Source organism: Orycteropus afer, unplaced genomic scaffold (assembly GCF_000298275.1).
Source record: "Orycteropus afer afer isolate SDZICR_OR568_19922 unplaced genomic scaffold, OryAfe1.0 scaffold00042, whole genome shotgun sequence".
Taxonomy (NCBI): domain Eukaryota; kingdom Metazoa; phylum Chordata; class Mammalia; order Tubulidentata; family Orycteropodidae; genus Orycteropus; species Orycteropus afer.
The window spans coordinates 11115634-11130504 of NW_006921629.1; the positions used below are offsets into that span (position 1 = coordinate 11115634).

At 40.7% G+C, this 14871-nt stretch overlaps 1 protein-coding gene across 1 annotated transcript in view; it reads right to left on the minus strand.

Moving 5' to 3' along the window:
* SMG6 (SMG6 nonsense mediated mRNA decay factor) overlaps positions 1 to 9849 on the minus strand; it is a 304176-nt gene extending 294327 nt beyond the window's left edge. The window contains exons 1-4 of the mRNA XM_007937452.2: positions 9616 to 9849; positions 5791 to 7540; positions 5097 to 5289; positions 4525 to 4635 (exon numbers count right to left, since the gene is read on the minus strand). Coding sequence (XP_007935643.1) covers positions 4525 to 4635; positions 5097 to 5289; positions 5791 to 7540; positions 9616 to 9703 — 2142 coding nt within the window. The 5' untranslated portion in view covers positions 9704 to 9849. The remainder of the gene's footprint in view (positions 1 to 4524; positions 4636 to 5096; positions 5290 to 5790; positions 7541 to 9615) is intronic.
* Positions 9850 to 14871: the final 5022 nt, after the last annotated feature.

The window sequence follows — 14871 nt, forward strand, 5'->3', positions numbered from 1 at the left end:
GATCTTAAAAGCTTACAAGCTGCCATCTAGATGCAACAATGGGTCTCTCCTCATCCAGAGCAAAGAAGAATGAAGAAAACCAAAAATTCATGGATACAATCAGTCCTAGTGACTGGTACACCATTCAATCTGCAGCCTATACGACCAGAAGAACTAGATGGTGCCCGGCTACCAATGTCAACCACTTGGAAGGGCATCTATATAGGAGATCCTGGATAAAGAAGGAAAACAACGTGGACAAAACTCAAAATCATTTGGAGAAAAATAAAAGGCGGGGGGGGACCAGGTTTGCTGGTCCAATAGAGGCTGGTGGAACCACTGAGACTATGGCCCCTAGCTGCCCTTCAGGTCTGGAATTGAACCCACACCTGTGGCTCTGAGCCAAGCAAAAGACAGGCATATGAGTTGAACATTTACCTGAGGTAAATACACTCTTTGGAGAAAACCATCATAGGAGAAAGAAGGGCTGCTTATGCACGGGGAGATAGCTCAGGGGGCAGGAGGGCATGGAGGGATGGACACAGGGAAGAGATAATTATTGGGAGGAATTGGGAGGGGAGCTGTTGCATTGTGGTAGTTTGTGGTCAATGTCATGAGACAGTGTATGTGAACTGCTGTATGGAAAGTGAATTTGCTCTGTAAATCTTCACCCAAATCACAATGAAAATAAATAAATACATAAATAATTGGAAGGTGGAATGCACAAAGTATGAAATCTAAGAAAACTGGAAGTCATTAAAAATGAAATGGAGTGGGGAAAAAAAAAGAAATTCTAAAATAAAAAAAAATAAGGCACTGAAGTTTTCACTGTAACTTTGATTACCATAAAACAGCAAACAATGTGATATACAAATTTACTGAGAAAACAGAGCAGCAGAAAAGAGAGGGGTCATTCTTATTTCAAGTCGCAGGTAAGGGAAAGAACAAGCTGAAACTAGGAGTAACGGAACTTGAATCTCTATTATAATAGTTGTGTGATCTCAAGAAGTCTTTGGGACGCAATTTCTTCATCTGAATGTGAAACACCTGTATCACGGTGTAACTAGTAGGATTTAATGTAAAAATACAAACTATAAAGTGTATGCAAATATAAAGATAATTGTTTCCTCTGTTCTTTTCCTGACATCATTATAGTCTTTTTTGCTTCAAACTGTTATCAATGCATTTTGTTACTGCTATTATGTTCCCTTTGCCTAGTAACAGTAATTGCTATCTTTTACCTAAGATACATAGCATGCCATGGACTGTATAACACTGTATGTATGTTTTCTCACTGATGGACTTAATTTCTATCATTCAGTCCAAAAACAACAGGGAAACCCTTAACAATCCCAAAACGTGTTCAACTTTAAAAAAAAACTCTCTAAGGAACACTACTTTGTAATACATACAGTGAAACCTGCGAAAGCCAGAACTTGACAGGACTGCCTTTTTTCCTGAGACTTGTAAGTTTTCTGCCTTTGACAGGGTATAGTATTACCACTTTTCTATCGCTGGTTTTAATGGAAAATATTTGAGTTTTCCTTCTCTGGAAAGTTACTGCCTTACATAGGTTCCAACTTTTGTAGCCTTTAATATAATTCTACTCAACCCCATGCATAAAAAATTAACATGTCCCTAGAATAAAGAGCAAAGCTCACAGAGAAGCACAGACTAGCCACTCAGGGGGGCTCACTCACTAGCTAAATGACTCGCTACTGCATGTCAGCCTGTAGCACAGAACTCAAGTACGTGCTGCAGCAAAGTTATATATCACTGTATGTCATAACACCTTCATGTTGTCCTTCAGGGTCCTGACTATTCCATATATTCTCTTTACGAATGATACCAAAAACCTTGGGTATTAGACTGATAAAGCAACAAGAAAACCAGCCATCTCCATACTACAGTCTCTTTATCATCTCGAGGTGAAAAAAACAAGTTTCTTCAAATGCTCTCCATTATCCTCAGAACAAAGTCCTAAATTATCTAGCCTATGCTCACTACTTCAGCACCACTTTTCCCTTTATTCTCTCTGTCTCTGACAGACTACACCTTTCTCAGTTCCCCTTTGTTTTTTCCCACCATACTCTTCTCCACTTCAGGGTTTTTACATACACTATTCTCTCCTCCCCCTAAAATGACATTCTCACTTATTCACATATCTTTGCCTGGTTAACACCTAAGGTCTTCAGGCCTCAGCTTAACTATGATTTCCTTCGTCTTCCATGATCCCCTACCAAAAACCAAACCAAACCAAACTCACTGCCATCAAGTCAATTCCAACTCATAGCAACCCTCATTGGGTTTCTAAGGGTATAAATCTTTATGGAAGCAGACTGCCTCATCTTTCTTCTGTGGAGTGGCTGGTGGGTTCAAACTACCAATTTTTTGGTTAGCAGCCAAATGCCTTGACCAGTACACCACCAAAGCTCCTTTAAACCAGATTAGCCCTTTATAACATACCGTCACAGCACTGCAGAAGTCACTGCATCTACAATTAATCACCCAACATCTGCACTCACCCCCAACTTTTAAACTCCACGTAAGCTGGGCTCATGGCTTTCTTGCTCCTCACTGAATTGCCTGTGCCTAAAATGGTACCTGGCATGTAGAAGGGGGCCCAATGAACACTTAATGATTAATAACTGAGCTTGTACATAGCAACTGATCAGAAGGAACAGAAAAGCAAGAAAAAGCCTCTGTTCTATAAATTATGCTCCTCTCTCTAAGGAACCTTTAACTTCTCCCTTTCCCTGGCTCTTTCCTCTCAACATATAATATGGTCATGTCTCTCCCATCCTAACAAAAAAAACAAATGAAACAAAAATTTCTCTGGACTTTATGTTCTCTTTTAACCACTATCTTCCTTCTTTGTCCGCACTGCCAAGATTCTTAAAAGAATGGTCTATGTTACTCTCATTATCTCTACCGCCTCACTTCTAATTCATGATAATCTGGCTTCCATCCTCTCCAACTGAAAATAGCTCTTGATAAAGTCATCCAATCCAGTAGATACTTTCTAGCAATCAGACAACTCAGTAGCACTTGATAATTTCAATCTCCTCCTACCCCACCATGAAATTCAATCCCTGCTCTGGCCAGTCCTCCCTGAATCCCAAATTCTGCTTTACAATGATGGCTCCTGAATCTTTATTACTAGCCCATCTCTTTCCTCTGAGCACAAGACAGACCAGAGTACTCATTTGTTCATTTGCCAGTTCCTCTATACACTTCTAAGTATACCCAAAACACAACTAGCCTTTTCTTTTCCAGTCACTCTTATAGGCCACAACCTAGAAGATGATCTAGACTACTTATGCCTCTAATCTCACTCCTTACACAGAATTGGCAAGCAATTAAATGCTATTTCCTTTATACCATTCCAATATGTCTCTTCCCTACCTCCACTACCTCAGTTCAAGTCTACAACCTGACTCCCTACCTCTACTCTTACCCAACTTCAATCCAAACTCACCAGTTTGCCAAAATGTCTGTTTATAAGAACAAATGTACTAAGTTATCTATCTGCTAAAAATTAATCAATGGCTTCTCTATTTTTTCAGAATAAACTCTAAACTCTTCAGTGTGGTATGTAAGAGTTTATGCTCCATACTACAACATGGATGAACCTTGAAAATACTATGCCAAGTGAAATAAGTCAGTCGCAAAAAGACAAATTTATATGATTCCACTTATATGAAATATCTAGAACAGGCAAATATATACAGATCAAAATTAGTGGTTAGTAGGGGTGGTAATAGGCACTCTTGGTGGTGTAGTGGGTAAGGCACTTGATTGCTAACCAGAAGGTTAGTGGTTCAAACCCACCAGCTGCTCCACGGAAGGAAGACTGGGTGATCTACTTCCGTAAATATTTACAGTCTCAGAAACCCAATGGAGGTCGCTATGAGTCGAAATGACTCAATAGTAGTGAGTTTATTTTTTTTTTTAGGGGTGGTGCAGAAAGGGAAAGGAGTCACTGCTTAGAGGACACTGAGTTTCTGTTATTGGTAACTGTACTACATGATGAACATAATCAATGCCTCTTATGATTATACTACTCAATCAGCAAATGTTTTGTTTTATACATACACTCATACACACATATATGTATTTTATCCCCCCCCCCCCAAAAAAAATTATGATCTATTCCCTGCCTACTTCTCTAGCATTTGCTCCTATAACAACCTTATAAACACCAGCATACCTGGCAGTTTCCCAGTGATGCTTGGTTCTCCCTTACTGGGCCATTTAGCTACACTGCCCTCCTACCTTTCAAACTCCTGTTTATCTTTTAAGACCAGCTTAAGAGTCCTTAAGAAGCATTCACTGACTCCATGAGGCTAAGTCAGATCCACTTCCCTCTATGCCCTTTCATGGAATAATGATAACATATACTACTACCATAGTACGTATGACACTACATCACAATTGTTGGCTTAATCTGTTTCCCCTACTCAGTACTGAGAACAGTGATTGGCACATTATTGACACCAGCTAAACAGATGAATAAATTTAAGATAAATAAAGAAGCTGGCTTACTGTCTTGTGTAATGGTTTGCTGCGAATGGCAAGACCATCCATGTAGTCCTCCAGTTTGAATTTATAAGTTACCTGCAGCTTCTGCAGCAAATTATCGAAGAAGTCACTACCCTATAGAGACAAAATAAGAAATGGCTGAATTAACCTGTTCTGATGCAATCTACCCACCAAAAACTGGGGCAAGTGATACTTTCATAGTTCTGCTAATACTCAGTCATCCTATGTAAAGGGAAGTGTATGCAGTGTTAAGTGCCACAACTGAGCTCAAGAAAAATTCATAGTATAAGCCTTTCCATGGTTTTAAAGATACGAACACACACACACACACACACACACTCTCACTCCTAGGTCAAGACATTCAGAAAGCTTCCAAACTCAGAACTAATTCCAAATGTGTTATGATGCCAAGGAAGGAATAGGGGTAAGGTAGGGTAGGCCTAAACTCAAGGAAAAAGCATATAGTTTTTGTCAGTGTTCTCATATAAAACAGAGTATTTCATGTAGTAAAAACCCATCACAACTACAGGATGCTGAAGCCTTTATCCCGAGGACAAAAAAAAAAAATGGTTTACCTCATCCAAGAGCTCCAAAAGTCTGTTCCGAATCTGTTCAGGGTTGTCAATATTTGGATCCTTGAGAAGCTGTCTGAACTTCTCAATCACCTGATAGAAAGCATTCTTCCACAGGATCTGATCCACATTCTGATTATCAGAGAACTCAATATCTAATAGAATACAGCGCTCATATAGCTGCAGTAGTTCAGCTCTGGAATAAAATACATGCAACTTCTAGCTCCATATACACTACAGGAAAGGCTAGACCCAAGACTCAAGCTTCCTGCAAATTAATCATCTCCCTTGGCAAGAACTCAAAATGCCACCAGGTATAGTACTCACTCACTCTAGTTTCCATTCTGCACAGTAAAATGTCACTCTAAAGGCAGTTATGTCTAGGAAAAGTAGTTTTTCCCTCACAGCTGAAATAAGATCTTTACCACAAGTTATATTTTTTTTGTTTCTTCACATTCTGGGAGGTCTTCCCTATTCCATCTGAAGATTCCATGCTCCCTTAAAGATACTATTTTATTAACGAAAAACTACAGATCATAGTCATTTGCAATACTAAACACAAAACCTCTGATCTTTTTCCAAAGCCCCTCCCTTAGAAAAGTCACAACGAAAGAGAGAAACACCCAGTGGCTCATTAAAACTAAGGCTATCCATCTACTTATCCTCATCCCTATTTAATCAGGGCAGACCACCATACCTGAGCTGAGCCATCTTCTCCAGGCCCTCAGGACTGATGCGGTCCCTAGAGAGCAGGTTGCTAAGCTGCAGTTCCTGGTTGTCAGCCACCCGGAGAAGCCTATGTAACTCCTGCTGCTGCATGTTCCTCATGTGCTGCTCCATATCTTCGGGACTCATGGTGCTGGCAGGAAGAGGGCTACAAACATACTGTCCTGATGGAGTTGGGTAGCCTGGGTAGTAAGGCCCTGGATATACACCATTCGTAGGACCCACTGGGTACTGCAGAGGGCTATAGCCTGTGTAAGGGTACTGGGAGGTACCTGGTGCCCGAGGGTAATAATATGGGTTGTCAGAGTTTTGAAACTTATAGTAAGATGCTTGGGCCTGGCGGGAGTCACCCCAAGATGTAGGGCTGATTTCATCATCAGTGTCCAAGAAGTGTAGCTGGGGTGTCTGGCTCTTTAGAGCAGGTTTTTGCTCAGGATTGTTTGGGTCCCACAACCGGCGGGTGGTGCCTCCACGGCCCCAATTCCGAGATCCCTTATGACCAGATCCAAATAAAAGCCGAGGTTGCAAAGGTGCAGCCTCTGGAGAGCCTGCTGAAGTGACAGACAGGGTGGTATGGGCAGGCAGGATGAGGATGCCACGACCACAGCCCTGAAGTTCTCGTTTTAGGGTTTTGGACGCATGCTTCTCAGAGGCTCTGCCCCCACTGCTCAAGGTCCTGTCAGGCTTTAGCCTATCCACATCTTCCCTGGCGGACCTCATCATGGGGGAGGCTTTGTTCACAGTTTCTGCATCAAAGGTGACTCGAAGAGTGCCTCGATTCTCTTTACCATTGCTTTTCTGCTCACCCTCCCCACGGCCGGACCAGCTTCTCTCTAAATGTTTCTTCCTTTCTGAGCTTCGCCTGGGCCCTAATCCATCAGGCTCATCAATTCTGTCCTCATCTAAGGAGTCAGTTGAGGACATAGATACTTGCTTCTTCAGTCGTGGCCTCTCTTTGGTCCGATCCTGTCGCCGGCGTCGACATCCACTATCAGTTAGGCTGGCTCCCTCAGCACTGTTGTTGCTACCAGCTGAGCTGGTACTGCAAGTACGGTAGCGATTCCTTCGCTTGTCTGAGCGGGAATAGCGCTTTGCAGAACCTGGCTTTCCTTGTGCCAGGTCGTCATTCACTTTCTTCATTCCTTCCCCTTTTTCAATCCGCTTTCCTTTCTCTCCCTTTGCAGCTCCTACTCTGTCACTGTTTGGACTTTTTTCTGCCTCTTTGTCTGGTTTATTCAAAACCCCCTCTTTCAGAAGATTTCTCCGACATTCATCTTCCTCCACTCTCAGTTGTTCTACCTGGTTGAGGATTTCCTCCTCATCCACCCGGTTAGTCAATTCTTTGGTAATAGTTTGCAAACGTCGTCCAGGCTGATAGATCTGCAGGTCAGGTTTCTTGTTTCTTTTGATAATTCTTAGACTCTGATCCTCTTGTGCAGCAGTTCTAGGAAAGGACTTCTGTCCTTGAATATTTTCTGGTTCTACAGGACCATTTTGTTGTTGGTTGTCCAGTTCCCTGCAGACATCTTTAATGTGTTGTGTATCATTTCTGACAGAAGAATCTCTGTCATTGACAATTTCATCTTTAAATTCCTCGATCCCCGAGGGTTCCTTGATTTTAGATTTGTTCCTTAGTCGAGAAAGACCAGGCTTATAGATTTCTAGATCTGGGCGCCTGTTATCTTTACGCTGTCTGGGTTCTTTTAATTCCTTCATGTTCTCTGTGATATTGGAGAGGGGTATGGGAAAAAAGGGTAGAAGAAAAGAATAAAGGAGAAAGGGAGGGGGGAATCATCACTCTGGTTATGTAACAGAAAAGTCAGGCAAGAGTTATATACCCAAATACTCATATTAGTGGACAAAAAGTAAAATTTCGGCAGAAATTCTGGGTTCACATTTGTTCAGCAACTGGCATAGCTAAGGACTTAACTGTGCTGGGTTAGGGAAACAGTTTTATGTAGGTCATATTCAGACCCTTATAACCCCAAACTACCTTATCACTGTCAAAATAAACAATTTCTAACAGCTTCAGTATTAGATTGTTTTCTGTCTATAGAGCCGTAGGATCCATTTCAGGTTTTTTTTTTTTTTCCTTAATATTTTTCCAGACTGGCTAAATCCTTCTAACACAGTAAAAAACAAAAAAACTGGAAGAGAAAAAGAGGGGTATGCATAGCAATCCATAGTCCTGGACACCTGTAGAGAAAAAAAAATTTAACTTCCAGACTCTGAACTTGACCAGAACAATGTTTAGGATATCAATTACCCAACCACATACCTCTTGTTGAAGTAAATAGGAAGCAATTCCTTTCACATTCTTCAACTCCACTCATGTTCACCAACTCTTTAATAGTAGCTAGCAGAGTCATTCCAAGCAAATACCACTCAGACTATCATCATTAGAATACTGAGACTAACTGCTACTATGATGATAGAATATGAAAAGGAAAAGGTTCCAGAAGGGACCTTTCTTTCCCTGGAAGCTTGTGGTAGGGTTGTGACATGCTTTCAAAACACCAGCAACTGGGACACTCAAGAATAAGAATACAGGACTTTAAAGGACACACTTCAGATTCTAATAACTTACTGAATAACCAACAAACAAATACCTATGTTTGTTAAGTATCTGTTACCTTCATCTAGTATGAGAGAAAGCTACAAGTAGTCACTAAACGTTTCAGTGAGAAAATGAAAGGAATTACTAAGAATACCATAGAGTACTCAAAACAGAATACTACTAAAATCCTAGCATTGTTCTATAAATACAAATGCAAACATGCCCATAACAAGAATGTATGCTCTGGGTGAATGAACAGAAAAAAAAGTCCTGAAGTTTATAATACTGTTTCAGTTTATTTAGGAATTTAAAAGACTGCTTCAAGAAGTATGAATAAAGATAAAGCAATTTATTCCAAGTTAAACCCCAGAACCCAGAACAGCACATTCTCAGCAACCTTTGTAACTTAGGTGAGAGGTAGGGGGGATGCCTGAATAATTCAACTCAGTTGGCCAATAAAACCAGTTTCACAGACTTTGGCCACAAGCCTGGAGAAGGCAGCTACCACAGTTACTGTTCTACATAACTCCGTTGCCTAACAAAAGAGAGATGAGACACCTGAATCTTCCTTGGAGATTCCCTGGTGTCACTGGAAACTTTAATTTGCAAATTGAGCATTTTCTCTGATTAAAAACTGCTCCTACACAACACAAGTCAACGCCCAACCAGAGTAGTGTCAACGCCAAACCAGAGTAGTGTCAGCTCTCTGAGGTCTTGGGTCCCTCCAGTGGAGCAGCCTTCAGAAGCCTGCCTTGGGGAAAAAAGTTCAGCAGGGAAGTTTTCAGGATAGTCAACCTCTCTCCTCGATAACCCCCGTTCCTTCTCCCCGACGTTTGGGTGACGAGAGGCAAGCCTGGTGATGACTCCTCTAAGAACTACACACCCTGGGACCTCTACCACACCCTAGTGCCCACTCCGGTTCGCGTCCCCTGACAGCTGGGAATCCACAGGCTGGTCTGAGGGCCGGGAAAAAGGGGAACAGTCACCTTCGCCAGAGAAAGGGGGTAGGAGCAGGAATTCGGGCTGGGCTCTCACAAGGAGGGGCCACCACTGGCTGAACCCGACCGTAGGCAAGCCCACAGGCAGGTGGGGCGGCTAGGAAAACTCCCGCAGCCCCCGCCCCCACTGTTGGGGATAGGGGCGGGGGCTCCGGAGCGCGGCGGACGGAGCAGGGAGGAGGCAAAGGAAAGGGAGGCGGGGCGGGCAGGCCCGGCCCAGGAGCTGGGCGGTGCGACTCACCTCGGCTCCCGGCCTGCGGAGCCAGGGTAGCCAGTATCCCTCGCAGCTCCGACGCGGAGATCCGGACACGCTCCAACCCCTCCGCCATCTTCGGGGCTGCTGCTACAGCCGCAGCTACTCTGCCACCTCCGCTCGCAGCCAGGAAACCACGACGGACGGGCGGTGCGCGCGCTCACCCACCTCCCACCCTTTTCCCCGCCCCCTCCCTCCGTCCTCTAACGACGGTGGCCGCACTGGGAGGAAAATCTTTGAACGCACGTTCGTCCCCACCAGTCGGGAAGTGCTGGGGCGCGAGCCTGGGCGGGAGAGGCGGACGCCGCGCGTGCGCAGAGGTGTAGCTGGGGAAGGTGCGCTGAGGCTTGAGTTGGTGGCGCGGCGCTCGTGAGGTGAGGTAAGGCCAAGCCAAAACAGGCGAGGCGGGGCGGGGTGGGCCGGGGCTTTCGCGTCTGTGGCTGCTGCTCCCATTGCTGTTGCTGCTGGTTGGTGGCTATCGAGGACACTGGTGCTGGTCTGGGGCTCGGTTTGACGGAGACACCCCACAATCCCAGCTCCTTCTGTCATCCTAGGCCGGGATTTGCCGCCACAGACCAGGACTAGTGCCGTAGGCTTTTACTTGGAAGACCTTAAAGATCTTTAAGAGTAGATATTATTATCCCTATTTGAAAGATAAATATACAATCCCAGAGAAGCGAAGTAAATTACCAAAGAGTTGTTGTTGTTGTTGTTTTGCCGTCGAGTCGGCCCCGACTCGTAGCGACCCCTCCTTGGGTTTCCGAGGCAGTATCACTACGGAAGTAGGATTGCCCAACCTTCCTTATAGAGATGTTTTCCTATATGGCAAACGACATCCCCAAGCCTCCTGACTTTAAAAAACGAATAACAAAATGACAGTACAGTTGGTCTTGCTGAGGGGGGTGAGTTGTGCACAGGTAAATCAGAAGACACTATAATTCAATTCTATTTGGACATTTCTGTAATCTATAGATTCTTGAAAAAAATATTTTTTTACACCTCAGGTCTTTCCCCCGCCCCCATTTTTAAAATGTAGGTGAATCGGAAGACCGGTACATAACGTTTTTTGTTGATGAATCTGTTCAGAACTATGGTGAAACTCTCTCTCCCAAGGCTGCTTTCCTCCACCTGTTCCTTCCCAATGCCACACAGCCTACCAGACTTCTTACCCATCAAAGACTAGTCACCAGCTATTCTATAGTCTAGGCCTAAAATATTTAAATACTTCAATTCCTAGACAGACTTTATGCCAGAATGTTGAACAGATGGACAAAGGCAGTTTATTTGAAAAGATTGAACGGTTCAAAAGAAAGGAACTAATAATTTAAGAGCTCAGGGTAAATGGCACTCTTTAAAACAGATATTCAAGAAATTGGAAGAAGGTTTAAAAATTAATTCATTTTAATACTGCAATTTATTTGAGAGGGCATTGGCTCAATTTAAAAAAAAAAGATGGAAATGATGAAAAATAATCTGAAACCAAACTTTCTTGGAGAGGAAAACCACAATTGCCAAATTAATACAACAATGTCAGTGAACTGCAAATTAGATATGCCAAAAGCTCAAAAAAAAATCTAACTCTGAGAAGGAAAAGAATAGATAAAAACTATGAGAAAACTAGTAAACATCAAATATGAGTTTCAGAAAGTGAGAACAGAACTGACTAAAGAGAAGCAATAATCAAAGAAATAATAAAGTTTAGTAAGTTGATGGACAAATCAGAATTCTTAGACTTAAAGGATTCATGAGATACCAGATAAAAATAAAAAGACCTGTATCAAAATGAAAGTTTCTGAGTTTAAAGAACTAAATTGTCTGTCTCTATTGACATGGAACTGTCTACAGGATGTGTTGTTAAATAAATACTAAAAACAAAACAGCAAGTTTCAGAATAAACAGTATTGTACTTACATGCATTATTGTATATGTAAATTTCTATATAAATGTATAAAAAAAGTGGAAGAATACATATTAAACTTTTAAAACTGGTTATCTTTTGGAACTTGTGCAAGAGATTGGATTTGAAGGTTGTATATACTTTTATAATGTTTTTATTCTTATAGTAAGGATTTGGTCACATATTTTGTGAGTAATCCAAAAAAACAAGAAAGCAAATTGGAATAATGGGGGAGGAGGAATTCAGTTTCTAAAGTTAAAACTTGCATAGCTCACATTTGCTGAGTACAAAGGAATAAAACTAGAAATAACCACAAATTAAGCAAAAATTTCTAACCACATAATGAATTTTTTAAAAACACCAATTTAAAATAACTCACGGGTCAAAAATGCAAACAAAACAAATTACAAATTTTTTAGAAATTAAGATTAGTGGAAATATTGCATAAGAGAACCTATAGTAAATCATTAAAACAGTACTTAAGAAAATAAGCTAAGTGTTCCACAAAGCTAAAAAAAAGCAAAGTAAAAAGAAAATAGAAGGGAAAAATAAAATAGAACAGAAACTAATAATAAAAAAAGAACAAAAGTTAATAGTAAATTGAAGCACTTGTTCTGAAACAAAATAGACCATTTCTGGCAAAAAAGAAAAGACATCCCTCTTGAATATCTCATAGGCAATTCACTTAGCCCATCAAAACAAATCTCTGATTTTTTCCCCCCTAAAATACCTTGCTTCTTTGCCAGTCTTTTATCTTAGTTATACCACCATTTAAGCTAAAATCCAGTAGTCACCCTTGACACCTCTCTCCTGACATTCACCCCAATATCTGTCTCTTCTATTTCTGTAGTAGACGTCTACGGAATCATCTCTCCAGTGTTCATCCTTTCCTTTTTCTTTTGAAAATTGCCCCTCATACCCACCGCGCTCTCTTTTTTGTCTTTTTCTTTCCTCTCTTACTCTCTCCCTGCCTTTTGCTCTTTTTTTCTCCCTCAGATGCAGAGATTTTAGCTGATCATACTGTTTGATTCACATGATCATCAGTAAGAGTTTTGTCATTTTCTTTGTCCCTTTCTTTCCCATTTCCCACACATGTTCCTCCCCCTACTTAGGTAGGCACCCTAATGTTTTCATACATGTCCTTGAATATACATGTATCTTTGAATAATACATAGTTATTTTACGTATGTGTGTGTTTTTAGTGTACATAATTGATACTGTGTTATCATTCTGTTTCTTTTTCATGTTTCTGTAAATACTTCTGACTATTGAATAGTGTTTATCCTAAATGACCTCACATCCTCGGCCACTGGTCCTGGGGCAAGATGGGCCATTCAGAGTTCTTACCCAGAATGTTTTGAACTGAAACTGAGAAAGAAAAAAACCTTCTCCAGAGTGGAAGCCAAAAAATGTAAAACATAGGAGCTGTCAGCCATGTGTCCTGCCATGTGGAATCAGCTGGTCTGCAGTGAAAAAGAATGAAGCTGACATACAGAAAGCAGCAGAGGTGAGACACAGGGAGAGAATCCTGGAATCTTTCTAGTCCCTCGTTCTAGTTGATCCTCAAGCTCCATATTCCTGCCTTTCCCATGGTTTGTTCAATCCATCCTTGAATTTCATGAGGCAGTAAATCTTACCACCCCCGTCTTGTACCTAAGGTAGTTCATATTGAAGTCTATCACTTGCAACTAAGAGGCCTAACTAAAATGTATCTTGAATGATTATTTTTTCTATCCCAATTTCCACTTCCAAGCTCCCTTCCTTTGTCTTTCATAGTCCAGTTCCTCTTAACTGGACTCCCTGATTTTGCTCTTGCCCTGTCGTTTTCATTCACCACAATGCAGCCAGAGTGATTTTCTGAAAATGTGAATTCTAACATGTCACTGCCTTACCCAAAATTCTTCAATGGTATTCCATTGCTTTTAAGAAAAAAAAATCTTTAATATGGCCTGCATGATCCTGGTCCAGCATGATCTGCCAGCTTCTCTCTCCTTATCTGTTATAATACTCCCCCTTGATCACCATGTTCCAGCACATTGGCCTTCTTTTAGTTTTTGGAATATGCCAAGCTCTTTCTCTCCATAAAGCCTTCAGACCTGAAATACTTTCCCCCCTGTTCTGCCTGACTAACCCATTCATCCTATGGAGTATAACCTAAACTTCACTTCTCTATAGAGGCCTTCCTCAACCTCCTTCTATGATCTCAATAAACCAAAAAAAACAAACTCACTGCTGTTGAGTCAGATCTGACTCCTAGTGACCCCTCCTTGGGTTTCCAAAGAGGTATCACTATGGAAGTAGATTGCCAAACCTTCAAATTGGCTGGGTGGTTTTGATCCACCAACCTTCTGGTTAGTAATCAAGTGCCTTAGGCAGCCCCCTATTATAGTACCATACCATAATACTCTTCCCGAATAGCATCTATTAAGATGTGTAAATCTGTATTTATTTTTGGACTGTTTATTACAGTGTGTATATATATATATATATATATATATATCTTGTAAATTATAAGCTTCATTAGGGCAGGGACAAGCTTATTCTTCTAACACTATATCCCTAGACCAAACAGTATTTGACATATAGAAAATGGTCAATATTTATTGATTGCCTGGATGAATGAGGGAATGAATGAACAAACCACAGATATGAAGGAAATTTAGAAATACTTTATTAATATGTAAAACTTCACACCAATAAATTTTAAATTAGATGGTTTTGCAAAAAACAAATTACTGGGATTAATTTAAGAGGAGGTGGCAAACCCACATAAACTAAATAACTGAAATCACTGAAAAAGTTGTCAGATGTATATTTATAAGGTAAAAACAAAAGTTTATTTGCAGATAGTATGATTATATTTTTTAAATAAATGAGAGTAAACTAATAAATTAGAACTAATAAGATATTTTAGTACTGTCCTGTTATAAGTATTAAAAAATTATTGGCTTCATAAACATCTTCAGGAAACAGTTAGAAAATATAACTTAAAAACAGTTCATTTTCAATAGCAACAAAAACTTAAGAATACAATCAGATATGTACAGAACACAAAACTAAAATTTAACTGAGAAACCTAAACAAAAAGACTTTAATAAATTGAAAGATGCCCATGTTCTGGATGGGAAGACTCAATATTTTAAAATAGCAATTGTGCCTCCAATTCATTTATTATATTTTACAATGGGATTTTTAGCAATCTTTTTAAAGGAATTCTAAAGTTCATTTGGGATAATTGCTGTGTAAGAAAAGCCAATCAATTTTAGAAAGAATAATCTGGGAAGAATTTATTAATACAGTGTTTAACTGGGAAAGGAATTGACAGTTTGATCAATGGAACAAAATAC